Source organism: Procambarus clarkii, chromosome 71 (assembly GCF_040958095.1).
Source record: "Procambarus clarkii isolate CNS0578487 chromosome 71, FALCON_Pclarkii_2.0, whole genome shotgun sequence".
In the NCBI taxonomy this organism is placed as follows: Eukaryota; Metazoa; Arthropoda; class Malacostraca; order Decapoda; family Cambaridae; genus Procambarus; species Procambarus clarkii.
Genome location: NC_091220.1, coordinates 15346375 through 15361965, shown reverse-complemented (window position 1 = coordinate 15361965; position 15591 = coordinate 15346375). Strand labels below are relative to the sequence as shown.

General features: G+C 51.0%; 1 protein-coding gene across 1 annotated transcript; it reads left to right on the top strand.

The window, feature by feature from the left end:
* Nucleotides 1-282: 282 nt before the first annotated feature.
* On the top strand, nucleotides 283-4494 carry LOC123745485 (uncharacterized). The gene is made up of 4 exons (XM_045726060.2): nucleotides 283-704; nucleotides 896-1024; nucleotides 1604-1761; nucleotides 2094-4494. The coding sequence occupies exons 1-4, from the start codon at nucleotides 539-541 to the stop codon at nucleotides 2601-2603; spliced, it is 963 nt and encodes a 320-aa protein (XP_045582016.1). The 5' UTR covers nucleotides 283-538; the 3' UTR covers nucleotides 2604-4494.
* The last annotated feature ends 11097 nt before the right edge of the window (nucleotides 4495-15591 follow it).

Here is a 15591-nt window from a genome sequence, read left to right as displayed (position 1 = left end):
TAATGTTTATTCTTCACTACTGTAAGTAGACCTGAACCCATAATATAAACGGAACTGCTCGTTGAGTGAATGGGGACCAACTTTAGATTTAGTCAACTATTGTTGGTTGTGTTCTGTGGCAGGCTACTTGACATAGATTGGACTCGAAAAGCATAATAAGGCTTCCTGTCCTCAATAATTCTAAACCAATTTACAGGTATAATAACGCATATTATCATTATAAATACAAATGTATCACCGATAATTTCGTTATTTATTAACTACTGGGTTCCTGTTTGACAGTGATTAGTTTTACTAATATAGCACAAGTGCACGGAACGCAGGGCCCGGCACTGCTCAGGATCCAGCATCGCTCAGGACCCAGTACCGCTCAGGGCCCAGCACTGCTCAGAATCCAGCACCGCTGAGGGGCCCAGCACTGCTTAGGGCCCAGCACCACGCAGGGCCCAGCACCGCTGAGGGGCCCAGCATCGCTGAGGGCACAGCACCGCTCAGGACTCAGCACCCCGGCACCGTTGAGAGCCCAGCACCGCACAGAATGGGCGGAGACGTCACACATCATGTGGCGTTGCTGGCGGCGTCGCTGGTGGCGTCGTGGGCGGAGGTGCGGGTGTACAGGTCTCCTGGAGTAGGTTCCTGCGGGGACGCCCTTGAACACTACGTGAACGTCTCTCCGTCTCTCTGTGCTCTACACTGCAATCACAGTATGTTCACTGTTGTTCAAGCCTTACACTGCAACCACAGTTGTAGCAGGCAGAATATTCAGAAGGTAGAATATACAGTAGGTCATATATACAATAGATATAGAATATACAGTAGGCAGAATATACAGTAAATGGATATAGAAAGCATCAACTATATGTGTTATTCATGCTGGTTGAATTCTTCCCGTCAGACAGACATTGTGAAGGGTACAGCTTCCTGAGTCCGCCTCCAGGAGGCCCGGGAACAGCTGGTCACTGCTACTTGCACCAGCTGGTGACCTATCCAGATGGTACGCCTGGTACCACCTGCTACCTGCCAGGTGAGCACCTGTCACATGTACACCTGCTAATTACCTCCAATGTAATTATGGGTGTCGCTTCTTGGCCTTAATTATCACTAGCTGTTATTTCTTAATGCTATTCTCGCATCACTCTGTGTTGCAGTTATTAACAAGCACATTTAGGTGAGTATATGTACACAAACACACACACTCAGGCACAAACAGAGACCTACACACATGTGGAGTGATGTGGTGGAGTAGACTCTATACACAGTTTAAAGTATAGATATGATAGAGCGCCCAGTAGGCTCAGGAACCTGTTCAACAGTTGACTGACAGTTAAGAGGCGGGACCAAAGAGCCAGAGCTCAACCCCCCGCAAGCACAACTAGGTGAGTTTACAGATACTTTTTTTGTGATTTAGGTCTTGTTATGGATAATAACGAAGTTAAACATCTGTTTAGGAACTTTCAGCTAATGCAAAACGTAAATTGACGGTTGGCGCAGCCTAAGGCTTAACAAAGTGCTTATAGCTTCTCTTGTCAACAGTTAAGGCCAGACAATGAAGATACATTTTCCTATATAAAGTTTATGATTAATAAAATGACCAAAATCCCAGTTCCAGAGGTAACAACGGGAGGTTCGAACTCTGCCACTACCACACTTCTAGAAACCATTACGGCACCTTTGATGAACCTGTCCACTTCCGCGCCCTCAGAAACCACTACATCTCCTGGGGCAAACGCATCTACTATCACATCACTAACGACCGTAATTGTAAGTTTAGCTTCAAAATCCGTGGTAAATCAGTATCTTTAAAATCAAATGTTTTGTCAGAGGTTAGAGGCCAGACATTTAGCGCTAGCCTCTTCCAACTTTGCACTGCGATTGCTGTAGGGTACATACCTAACATAATTCTTCAACATAATTAAACATGCAGACACGTGATACATACCGACTCATGATACAAGCTGTCATATAATAGGTATTGTCACATGACACTGACATGTTTTTCGTGATTGTATAAGCATAATAATCATTATAAATATAAGACATAAGTCTCTTGAGAGTCTTATAAAGTCTAATAATGATAATTTTCACATTTTCAGACCATGAGCTCGACGGGGCTGGCCAATTTGAGCGATGCTTCACATGTTAATCTCAAGTCTCAAAGCTCCTCGTGCCCGAACAACACCGGAGCTGTGGGTATGTTCGAGATGTACTCAGACGACTACCTCCTGTGTGCCGAACCTCCCGCCGGCCTGACCTTCACCTCCCTGGACCCGAGACAAGTGTGTGGGTCTCCCACGTACCGAATGAAGTGCATGACTGCATCCTGCAGGACGAACAGCTTCATAGTGGGCTTCATGTCGGATGGTACGAATGTCTACGGGCCATGTAGCGACGGGTTTGTGAGCCTGGTCGCCGCCGTCAGCTCAGAGTGTCATACCATTTCGGGGACCATGCAGAAGGGCTCCGGCATCGACGGCAACTGGAAGCAGTGGAGGATTTGTGGGGGAGACGGCAGCAAGTTCTTCCTGATGACGGGCGTGGGGGTGACCAGCAACTCGGACAACAGCTGGACCTATGATAACATTACGTGTTGTCTTGTCAACTAAATCACGCGTAGTTTGCCCTACGGCCCTCAAGGTATATACGGTACTTCATATTCTGTGCTCTAAGGACAGTATATATTCTATGTACAGGACTTAGAAAATATGTAAGTACTGTATATATATTGTGTGCTGCCATCAATGGTAACAATACGGACATTAATTGTTGGTTTTAAGAGCTGGTCCCAGTCATTTATACTCAATTGAATTGAACATCATACATCCAGGTGTTTGACCCAGAGGGAAGATGCCAGTGTCATTAGACGACCATTAACTGATGTTAAACACCATTCACCTTGCCTCCCCATTAATTCGTTCCTCGTTGACTAAATCACACACTAGAAAGTGAAGGGACGACGACGTTTCGGTCCGTCCTGGACCATTCTCAAGTCGATTATCCAGGACGGACCGAAACGTCGTCGTCCCTTCACTTTCTAGTGTGTGGTTTGGTCAACATATTTCACCCACGTTATTGTGACTTCTCGACTTCGTTCCTCACCATGATTCATGACCACTCATTCCCAATAATGAGTGTGGCGGGGTGAGGTGACCCCCTCTCCCACTTTCCTGGTCTCCGCACACCGCCCTCTCCGGTCTCCACACACCATTTCCTCCTATACACTATCTCCATCCCTGTAACCAAGACCTTAGAACACAAATACCATTCAATAAATAAGTCTATGGACTCGGAGCCGAACATTTCACAACCCCTAACATCATGAAGGAGTTTTATTGAAGCTGTAAACATGTGACTCTTACTGACACCAACCAGAAGATTGGGTTGTCATATGACAAGTGTTTATATTAGTAACCTAACCTAACTTTATCAAACCTAACCTAACCTAACTTTATCAAACCTAACCTAACCTAACTTTATCAAACCTAACCTAACCTAACTTTATCAAACCTAACCTAACCTAACCTAACCTAACCTAACCTATCCTATCCTAACCAGTACTAGCAGACCAGGAAGACTGCCAATCTTCCCATGAACACCAAACAAAGCCCCTTCAAATAGACCGTAATATTAATTACTGTAATTTAACACCTTATGTTGGCCAAATCACTTGTGTTGTTACGTTGCCTATTGACCCCATTACTTGTAAGCTGTGTTGATGCATCATATTGACCATCACTTGTAAGCTGTGTTGATGCATCATATTGACCACATCACTTCTAACTGTTGTGCCCCACAACATAATGATCACTACACATAAGTTCCCACACATTTGCCTCAAATTAAAGCATGAGATAAATTTTTATTGTATCACAGGAACTTTATTGATCAATTTTTAATACATCACAATAAATTGTACAGTATCACAAGAACTCTACTGATCAGTGTTTTACCATATCACTGGAACTTTATTGATCAAGTTTTACCATATCACAGGAACTATACCACAACTTTTAACAACCAACAATACATTAGCAATGAGTGAAACGATAGATCCTGCAGCAGGAGTTGCCTGAGAGACGCCTGACCTCGGAGAAATGCTGTGAATCTCTACTATCTGACCTGGGAGAGATGCTGTGAATCTCTACTATCTGACCTGGGAGAGATGCTGTCAATCTCTACTATCTGACCTGGGAGAGATGCTGTCAATCTCTACTATCTGACCTGGGAGAGATGCTGTCAATCTCTACTATCTGACCTGGGAGAGATGCTGTCAATCTCTACTATCTGACCTGGGAGAGATGCTGTCAATCTCTACTATCTGACCTGGGAGAGATGCTGTCAATCTCTACTATCTGACCTGGGAGAGATGCTGTCAATCTCTACTATCTGACCTGGGAAAGATGCTGTCAATCTTTACCAAATGGAACCTTTCAATTGGTGTGTGTCACTTTTTCACGTGTTGATTGTACACAAAAGATTTCAATAAAGCTTGGTGTTTCCCGTGGCTCTTTATTGGTCCTTGACCTTTATATTAATCATCAATAATGATGGGTTATGATGATAATGGCTAAGTCTACTTGTATATGAAATTGTCAGAGACTCCATCATTTATACAGATCTCTCTATGTAAAACACTGTTTCTAAATTATATTGTTTTTTTATGAGACAAATGCAATACGAAATGAATAGTGAGGTTGCGTCCTCTCTGCTTGCAAGAATTAAACTCATTTCATGATATAAGATCACACGAAGCAGCAGAATCATGTTTGTCCAAGCGAGGCAGTTAATTTATCTATTGCGTTATTTGTCTAACCTTCGCTTGAAACAATCTCAAGATCCCGCAACAATTGCGGCTGTACGATTTGTTGATCAGATACGGCCGGTTGATTTGGTTTGATACGGAATCGACCCCAGGGGGGGGAGTTGATTGGGTACGACAGTCGATCAACTCCCTGTATGTGGCCTATGTACGATAATGCAAGGACACGTCGCCCGTAGTCTCAAGTTTCCGTCTTCGGAGTTGTCGTCGGAGCCGTCGTCGTGGGAGGAGAAGGAGCACGTGAGGGCCACATGGTCAGGCCTATGTTAAGATTCCGGCCGGATGGTCCCCCCATACACCTCCGTCAGGGCGCCACAGCGATGCCAACAATGTCTCCAGAGGCGTGTACATGGGCTTACCTCTCCCCCTCCTTCTCCCTCCCTTCCCCCCGACATACACTCAGCCCTACGTGACAGTATACCTCAGTACCAGGATTACCGTGAAGTATACCCACTCATATAGCCTTGTATACACCCGTGGGCGTGGTTATAGGAGGCTCTATACACCCGTGGGCGTGGTTATAGGCAGCATTATATACCAGGGGGGCGTGGTTACGACCAGCTCCTCGTATGACATAACTTTAGAACTTCTAAAATAAACAGGATTCAGCTAAGTGATCAAACTCTCCATAACGTTCACCCGGGGACTCTAGCCCGTCTTAGTGGCTCTCTGAGAATGTCCAATTCACTGCTAAAATTTTGTTTACAAACCCCATTGAAAAAACCTCACTAAGTATTTGTATTAATAAAATGAAGCTACACTAAGCTGAGATTGATTAATCGTAAGCTGATAAGCTTCTAGGTCTTTACGTCCCTTATTCTGGCTCGTGCGTCAGTAGGAATCATTTCAAGAATCTGGTTGAGGCTTCCGCCTTCCTGGGGCCAGATTCACGAAGCAGTTACGCAAGTACTTATGAACGTGTACATCTTTCCTCAATTTTTGACGGTTTGGTTACATTTATTAAACATTTTATAAGCCTGAAAACTTCCCAATCAACTGTTGTTATTGTTATAGACAGTCTCCTGGTGCTTCGGAGCTCGTTAACTGATCAATATTTGTAAACAAAGCCATCAAAGATTGAGAAAAGATGTACAGGTTCGTAAGTGCTTGCGTAACTACTTCGTGAATCTGGCCCCTGGTCATTGAGTTTGATGGCCCTCTGGTGGTCGACGGAGCTCCTAACACCTTCACAACTCTCATAACAGAATCCACAAGGACAGGACAGTCGTATTCAGTAACAGATTAGGTTTGTTCTATCAGTGATGGAAATATTTGGATGTTTAAGAATGATTCATTTAGGCTACACCACGTGTATTTATCATAGAGTTGCCTATGCTACTCATGGCGGCAATAGACTCACCATAGAAGGTTCTTGGATGAATACAGAGAAAGATCAGAATTCAGGTAAAGCCTATGGAACAAGTTTTATCTTTTTTTTTAGAGACATGGCGTTGGCGGCCTACGGTATATCAACAAGACATGTGTCAGCAAGTGGCACCCGGTGGCGAGGCACTGAGGGCAGAATAGTGCCAACAATAGCCACATGTGGGCCCTGGTGGGTGAGAGGGGGGCATATGGGCCCTGGAGGTCTCAAAGTTCCTAGGTCTGACGTCTCAACGTTGGCAGGGAGGGAGGCAGTAACCTGTCTTGACGAATCACAGGGAATCTTCGACCTCCCAAGAAGTTATTGAGATTTTGGGGACGTGAGGACTCTGTGAGGAACTCGCAGCTTGGATATTTAGCGATTTGGAGCGTTGGGGATTTTGGGTTGTGGGTCTAGGATCTTGTAGGCCTTGGGGACTAGGGGACGCGGGGTAGCTGAGGGCTTTGGGAGCTGGGCTCCGGGAAAGAATGTAGCCTAGGCATTTTGTGGACATTTATTGAGGTGCGACGCGTTACTGAGGTATTCCCAGCGCCCAGTCCTCCCTGACTGTCTTCTGCCACTAACGCAAACACCACACACACACACACACACACACACACACACACACACACACACACACACACACACACACACACACACACGCAAACACGCATTGCATTAGGAAGCAATGTGGTGGAGGCTGACTCCATACACAGTTTCAAGTGTAGATATGATAGAGCCCAGTAGGCTCAGGAACCTGTACACCTGTTGATTGACGGTTGAGAGGCGGGACCAAAGAGCCAGAGCTCAACCCCCGCAAGCACAACTAGGTTAGTACAACTAGGTGAGTACAAACACACACACACACCACCTACAAACACAAACCTTATCTCCACACTCACAACAAATACCTCTTGCTTTAACAGACTTCCTGTAGACAGGAATAATAAGCTAAGTTCTTGACACAAAAGCGCATTAACCTCTTAATCTTTAAAGGAAGATGCCAAACATGTTCGTCACTTAATGTGAACTAAACTCAGCCCTGCATAAAGGTAAAGCCACATCACCTGGGGAGGATGGAATCACTCAACACATTACTGTCTTTGCGTCGTATGGTACCAGGAAACCCACTGCTTGCATTACATACCATGAACTATGTATCTGGGGAGCTTCCTAATGTATGGATCAACAGTCTTGCAGACGAGGAGTCACAATAACGTGGCTGAAGTATGTTGACCAGACCACACACACTAGAAGTTGAAGGGACGACGACGTTTCGGTCCGTCCTGGACCAATCTCAAGTCGATTGTCAATCTCAAGACAATCGACTTGAGATTGGTCCAGGACGGACCGAAACGTCGTCGTCCCTTCAACTTCTAGTGTGTGGTCTGGTCAACATGAACAGTCTTATTATTCCAATTCCTAAACTTAACGAGCAGAGTGCCTTTCGCCTAATTTCCCCTTACTAGTTGTCTCTATGTCTTGAGAGGATGGTTCTAAACATCCCCTTCAGAGAATTAGGAGTCCGTACTCTGGATAAAATGATTCAAACGAGACACCAAACCCACTCCCAAACCTTGATAGTTATCTAAATGGGCTGAAAGCATATTACTGTTTTAGTAATAGCCTGCTTGTAAACTGGTCAGTGAACCTTTGTCCTAAGCAGAGAATATTCTCAAGTTATAACTTTAGTGTATTATAAATCGTTGGTTAAAAATATATTTTACGCATATGTTTTGCACGTTTCCTTTGAAACGGTCTGATAAATTGGCTTTTTGTGAAAGAAATTCTAGGGAACACTAAAATAGTTTAGAGTTTTTGTTCATATGTTTTGCACGTTTCCTTTGAAACGGTCTGATAAATTGGCTTTTTGAAAAAGAAATTCTAGGGAATACTAAAATAGTTTAGAATTTTTTATTTCACATGTTTGAGAATAATACACCACATCAACCTAACGTAACCTTAACCTAACCTAACCATGGATAGAGAGCAGATAATAACGCTAATTACAAAGTGGGCTTTGAAGTGGTTATACCTGCAAGGATACCGGCTCCCTGAGGACAGGCTGAGACATTTGGCTATTGTTGTCCCCCTAACTCCCCTTGCCACTTCGGGGGGGGGGGGGGTATAGGGTGTTTATGTAGCTTCCCGCCAAACACACACCGAAACTACGACGTTGGTACAACGTTCGAACAAGTTTTAACACCACCTAACCAGTTATAACAACCAATATAGCAAGTTGTAACAACGTTCTAATACGTCATAAACACGTTAAGCCAAGATGTAACAACTTTATTACAAGTTGTAACAAGCGGAAAATAGAGACAGTTACGGTTTGTGTTTCCAGGGTTCAGGGCACCATATCCCCCAGCCACAGGGCATGGCGAGAAGGCCGTATACCTAATAAGTATACCTAAGTATACTTAAGTATACCTAATTCCCTATCAAAATACAAACTAAAATACACAAATGGCAGATCTCATCACAGCCCACAAGAGTTAAGATGATACTAATAACACACAATACTTTAAGACACCTCTTGCCTCCTCAGGGCCTCGTAGCCTGGTGGATAGCGCGCAGGACTCGTAATTCTGTGGCGCGGGTTCGATTCCCGCACGAGGCAGAAACAAATGGGCAAAGTTTCCTTCACCCTGAATGCCCCTGTTACCTAGCAGTAAATAGGTACCTGGGAGTTAGTCAGCTGTCACGGGCTGCTTCCTGGGGGTGGAGGCCTGGTCGAAGACCGGGCCGCGGGGACACTAAAAAAGCCCCGAAATCATCTTAAGATAATCTCAAGATAATCTCCCTACATACATGACTTCACACGCAGTTTTGGACCAAAGAGCCAAAGCATAACCCCCGCAAGCACAACTAGGTGAGTAGAGTCAGGAGTCTACGTCAACGCATTACCACGTGTACTGATAAGTCTTATCCCACTTTCCTAGGTCTAAAGTCTGCCTTTTTGACGTTGCAAACTGTCAAGGTATTCTGAGATAACTTACCAGAACGTATGTTGGAAGGAGGGGGGGGGGCTTCTTCGTGGGGTAGGGGGGGGGGGCTGTTTATCCAACAGGAAAAAATGTACCGTTGCAAGAACAGTCGAATGCAACAAGAGACTTTGAACTAACAGGAAGGTACTATTTTTTTGTTTTTAAAGTCACCCTTTATATGCACCTAAGAAGAAATATACTCCACTACGGGCTCACCATAGCCCGTGCTACTTGGAAATTTTTGTTCCAGGTAGCGAATCTTTAACAACAACAACAACAACAATCTAAGAAGGGCAACGAACATATCATTAGTTATGCTGATGATTTAATGATCCACACCGCTGGTATACATCACTGGTATACACCACTGGTATACACCGCTGGTATACACCACCAGTATAGACCACCAGTATACACCATATATGCACACTGCACCCAAACTCGGCATGGATTAGGTGTATAATAACGTATTATCCAAGAGAGACAACCTCGGGCAATATCTCCCTCCCTGCCTGCCTAGCTCATCTAAATTCATCTTCCACCCAGGGAGATGAATTCAAAATATCACCCCAGGTTTCCACCTGAAGCAAAGTTATCAGGCCATTAAGCCCTGAGTGATGACGCCCTCTCTTAATGCTTAAAGCATATAGGGCGCTTCTGGGTAAACTGTTTACATACAAGACTACTCTAGCCGCCCATTTCCCTCCACCCACCCGCCCACACATACACTCCAATGATGCCGGCGGAAGTGCAGTTGCTGTCGCAGCTGGAGACAACTTGTATTCTGAGTGGATGTAGAGGGGGAAGGAGGGGAGACGAGATCGTATTCTGAGTGGGTGAGGGGTAAGGGTCGTCGACCAGACTGGTAGTGGCGACGCGGAGGAGGCGACCAGCCTGGTAGTGGTGGTGGGGAGGGGGCGACCAGCCTGGTAGTGGTGGTGGGGAGGGGGCGACCAGCCTGGTAGTGGTGGTGGGGAGGGGGCGAGCAGCCTGGTAGTGGTGGTGGGGAGGGGGCGACCAGCCTGGTAGTGGTGGTGGGGAGGGGGTGACCTGCCTGGTAGTGGTGGTGGGGAGGGGGTGACCAGCCTGGTAGTGGTGGCGGGGAGGAGGCGACCAGCCTGGTAGTGGTGGTGGGGAGGGGGCGACCAGCCTGGTAGTGGTGGTGGGGAGGGGGCGACCAGCCTGGTAGTGGTGGTGGGGAGGGGGCGAGCAGCCTGGTAGTGGTGGTGGGGAGGGGGCGACCAGCCTGGTAGTGGTGGTGGGGAGGGGGTGACCTGCCTGGTAGTGGTGGTGGGGAGGGGGTGACCAGCCTGGTAGTGGTGGTGGGGAGGGGGCGACCAGCCTGGTAGTGGTGGTGGGGAGGGGGCGACCAGCCTGGTAGTGGTGGTGGGGAGGGGGTGACCAGCCTGGTAGTGGTGGTGGGGAGGGGGCGACCAGCCTGGTAGTGGTGGTGGGGAGGGGGCGACCAGCCTGGTAGTGGTGGTGGGGAGGGGGCGACCAGCCTGGTAGTGGTGGTGGGGAGGGGGCGACCAGCCTGGTAGTGGTGGTGGGGAGGGGACGACCAGCCTGGTAGTGGTGGTGGGGAGGGGGCGACCAGCCTGGTAGTGGTGGTGGGGAGGGGGCGACCAGCCTGGTAGTGGTGGTGGGGAGGGGACGACCAGCCTGGTAGTGGTGGTGGGGAGGGGGCGACCAGCCTGGTAGTGGTGGTGGGGAGGGGACGACCAGCCTGGTAGTGGTGGTGGGGAGGGGGCGACCAGCCTGGTAGTGGTGGTGGGGAGGGGGCGACCAGCCTGGTAGTGGTGGTGGGGAGGGGGCGACCAGCCTGGTAGTGGTGGTGGGGAGGGGGCGACCAGCCTGGTAGTGGTGGTGGGGAGGGGGCGACCAGCCTGGCGACATCGTCAAGCGAGAGTCTTGTTCCCAGACGCCTGAAATGTCTGAAAATATCTCAAAGGTGGCAGGTGCCACTCTGGTCGTGTCTCTAACTACTCTTCCTCCCCCTTTTGGGGCCCTCGTCACTGTCATTCTGCTCTTGTGGGCCCTCGTCAGGAAACGTTAGGTAACACTTAGGGGTCACCAGTCATACTGGTGACATACTGGTGTTACCAGTCATACTGGTAACACCAGTATGACAATAGCACATATGGAAGAGAGGTGAGGGATAGGAAGGGGGAGGGATAGCACGGAGGGATGCAGCGGTGCCCAACCACTTGGGCAATCGGGAATCGAACGCCGACCTGCACGAAAAGCGGAATCGTCGCTGTATACCGCTCAACCCGCTTGGTTGGCCAATCATGGGCCACCGTGAATACCGTTCGCACAGTCAACAATCCCAGCAACACCAATCGTTCACAGTACTACCAAGGAATACACAGTTATTAGTACCTAGAAACATACACCGTTGTATATACACAGTACACAGTGCCAATACCGCGGGAGTGGGGGAGGGGGGGATGGGGGACCTTCAGCCAACTATGCGCAACACCGGGGTCTCTCCTGACCTTGACAGTGACTTGTTTCTCGTTGCACATTCTTAGGAGGTACACAGTCGCCCTGGAGTCCCAGTGGGCAGTGCACACCACACGTGCACAGTCAACAGTGCAAGAGACACATGCACAACAGTGCAAGAGACACATGCACAACAGTGCAAGAGACACATACACAATCAACAGTGCAAGAGACACATGCACAACAGTGCAAGAGACACATACACAATCAACAGTGCAAGAGACACATGCACAACAGTGCAAGAGACACATGCACAATCAACAGTGCAAGAGACACATACACAACAGTGCAAGAGACACATACACAACAGTGCAAGAGACACATGCACAATCAACAGTGCAAGAGACACATACACAACAGTGCAAGAGACACATACACAACAGTGCAAGAGACACATGCACAATCAACAGTGCAAGAGACACACACAATCAACAGTGCAAGAGACACACACAATCAACAGTGCAAGAGACACATACACAATCAACAAGGACCATAAATACAATCACAGGTCGAAACTAACGTTATCTACCAGTCAATGGCTAAGCTTGTATAGATATGAACTACGAGACCCACACTAGGTGCTGACCTTAGAAAGCTGAATTGTCTGAGGAGTAAATGCTCAAGACTCGTATCTTATGAGTCCATCCTTGCACTCTCTTGCCTGGTGCAGGCCTGATGTCAACAGCTACGAGTGCATAAGTAATTCACTTAATCAACGGGATCCCTTTTGTATGGGAAAGTGCATCTCATTTCTGTAGCTTCATTGTATGATTAGTTGAGTTCTCCTGCATGTTGTCTTCTCCTTATGCTTATTTTGTGATGTAAGTTGTGCACAATTGTGGCACTAGTACATACACACGGTCAATATTGATATTAAAACAGTCAATATTGACATTAATGCATACATAGTTAACAATGCCAGCTATACTATTAGGGGCCCTTGGTGATAAGTTGGCCCCGAGGGCCCCTGGTGCCAAGTATCCCTCAAGGGCCCTGGGGACAAATACACATCACCATGACACTAGTATCATGATACACACTGACCTGGGACGAACCAGCTCACATGTGTCCGCAGACCATTGTCCAACAATCACGCCACAAACCACCCACGAGGTGAAGAAGTCTCAACATGAAAACTGAGGACGACGAATTGGCTTTGCAAAAGATACATATTTATTTACGACAATACCTTGGTTTTGCGGCGTGTCTCCTGATGCCCCATGGGCCTGCCTGCCTTCCCAGGGGCCTGCCTGCCTTCCCAGGGGCCTGCCTGCCTTCCCAGGGGCCTGCCTGCCTTCCCAGGGGCCTGCCTGCCTTCCCATGGGCCTGCCTGCCTTCCCAGGGGCCTGCCTGCCTTCCCAGGGGCCTGCCTGCCTTCCCATGGGCCTGCCTGCCTTCCCAGGGGCCTGCCTGCCTTCCCATGGGCCTGCCTGCCTGCCTGCCTTCCCAGGGGCCTGCCTGCATTCCCAGGGGCCTGCCTGCCTTCCCAGGGGCCTGCCTGCCTTCCCAGGGGCCTGCCTGCCTGCCTGCCTTCCCAGGGGCCTGCCTGCCTGCCTGCCTTCCCAGGGGCCTGCCTGCCTTCCCAGGGGCCTGCCTGCCTTCCCAGGGGCCTGCCTGCCTTCCCAGGGGCCTGCCTGCCTTCCCAGGGGCCTGCCTGCCTTCCCAGGGCCCTGCCTGCCTTCCCAGGGGCCTGCCTGCCTTCCCATGGGCCTGCCTGCCTTCCCATGGGCCTGCCTGCCTGCCTGCCTTCCCAGGGGCCTGCCTGCCTTCCCATGGGCCTGCCTGCCTGCCTGCCTTCCCAGGGGCCTGCCTGCCTTCCCAGGGGCCTGCCTGCCTTCCCATGGGCCTGCCTGCCTTCCCAGGGGCCTGCCTGCCTTCCCAGGGGCCTGCCTGCCTTCCCAGGGGCCTGCCTGCCTTCCCAGGGGCCTGCCTGCCTTCCCAGGGCCTGCCTGCCTTCCCAGGGGCCTGCCTGCCTTCCCAAGAGCCTACCTGCTTTCCCAGGAGCCTGCCTGCCTTCCCAGGGGCCTGCCTGCCTTCCCATGGGCCTGCCTGCCTTCCCATGGGCCTGCCTGCCTTCCCAGGGGCCTGCCTGCCTTCCCATGGGCCTGCCTGCCTTCCTATGGGCCTGCCTGCCTTCCCAGGGGCCTGCCTGCCTTCCCAGGGGCCTGCCTGCCTTCCCAGGGGCCTGTCTGCCTTCCCAGGAGCCTGCCTGCCTTCCCAGGGGCCTGCCTGCCTTCCCATGGGCCTGCCTGCCTTCCCATGGGCCTGCCTGCCTGCCTGCCTTCCCAGGGGCCTGCCTGCCTTCCCATGGGCCTGCCTGCCTTCCCAGGGGCCTGCCTGCCTTCCCATGGGCCTGCCTGCCTGCCTGCCTTCCCAGGGGCCTGCCTGCCTTCCCATGGGCCTGCCTGCCTTCCCAGGGGCCTGCCTGCCTTCCCATGGGCCTGCCTGCCTTCCCATGGGCCTGCCTGCCTGCCTGCCTTCCCAGGGGCCTGCCTGCCTTCCCAGGGGCCTGCCTGCCTTCCCATGGGCCTGCCTGCCTTCCCATGGGCCTGCCTGCCTTCCCAGGGGCCTGCCTGCCTTCCCATGGGCCTGCCTGCCTTCCCATGGGCCTGCCTGCCTTCCCAGGGGCCTGCCTGCCTTCCCATGGGCCTGCCTGCCTTCCCATGGGCCTGCCTGCCTTCCCATGGGCCTGCCTGCCTTCCCAGGGGCCTGCCTGCCTTCCCATGGGCCTGCCTGCCTTCCCATGGGCCTGCCTGCCTTCCCATGGGCCTGCCTGCCTTCCCATGGGCGTGCCTGCCTTCCCAGGGGCCTGCCTGCCTTCCCATGGGCCTGCCTGCCTTCCCAGGGGCCTGCCTGCCTTCCCAGGGGCCTGTCTGCCTTCCCAGGAGCCTGCCTGCCTTCCCAGGGGCCTGTCTGCCTTCCCAGGAGCCTGCCTGCCTTTCGAGGGGCCTATCGCCCTTCCCAGGAGCCTGCCTGCCTTCCCAAGAACCTACCTGCCTTCCCAAGAACCTACCTGCCTTCCCAAGAGCCTACCTGCCTTCCCAGGGGCCTGTCTGCCTTCCCAGGGGCCTGTCTGCCTTCCCAGGGGCCTGTCTGCCTTCCCAGGGGCCTGCCTGCCTTCCCAGGGGCCTGCCTGCCTTCCCAGGGGCCTGCCTGTTTTCCCAAGAGCCTACCTGCCTTCCTAAGAGCCTACCTGCCTTCCCAAGAGCCTACCTGCCTTTCCAAGAGCCTACCAGCCTTCCCAAGTGCCTACCTGCCTTCCCAAGAGTCTACCTGCCTTCCCAAGAGCCTACCTGCCTTCCCAAGAGCCTGCCTGCCTTCCCAAGAACCTACCTGCCTTCCCAAGAGCCTACCTGCCTTCCCAAGAGCCTACCTGCCTTCCCAAGAGCCTACCAGCCTTCCCAAGAGCCTTCCTGCCTTCCCAAGAGCCTACCTGCCTTCCCAAGAGCCTGCCTGCCTTCCCAAGAGCCTACCTGCCTTCCCAAGAGCCTGCCTGCCTTCCCAAGAGCCTTCCTGCCTTCCCAAGAGCCCACCTGCCTTCCCAAGAGCCTACCTGCCTTCCCAAGAGCCTACCTGCCTTCCCAAGAGCCTACCAGCCTTCCCAAGAGCCTTCCTGACTTCCCAAGAGCCTGCCTGCCTTCCCAAGAGCCTGCCTGCCTTCCCAAGAGCCTGCCTGCCTTCCCAAGAGCCTCCCTGCCTTCCCAGGAGCCTGCCTGCCTTCCCAGGGGCCTGCCTACCTTCCCAGGGGCCTGCCTACCTTCCCAGGTGCCTGCCTGCCTTCCCAAGAGCCTACCTTCCTGCTGGGGCAGGAGGAGAGGGCTCCCTTCCCCCCCCCCCCCAAACAGTAACATACGTCACGGCCATTCCTGTGTTCCCAGTGGCCCGGCGGCTAGTATTTTTATCCTAGGTGGTGGCAC

Coding starts and splice junctions, on each gene's coding strand:
- LOC123745485 (XM_045726060.2), top strand. CDS start 539: ATGGGCGGAGACGTCACACATCATGTGGCGTTGCTGGCGGCGTCGCTG. Junction 705..895: donor TGCTCTACACTGCAATCACA/GTATGTTCACTG, acceptor TCTTCCCGTCAG/ACAGACATTGTGAAGGGTAC. Junction 1,762..2,093: donor CATCACTAACGACCGTAATT/GTAAGTTTAGCT, acceptor TCACATTTTCAG/ACCATGAGCTCGACGGGGCT.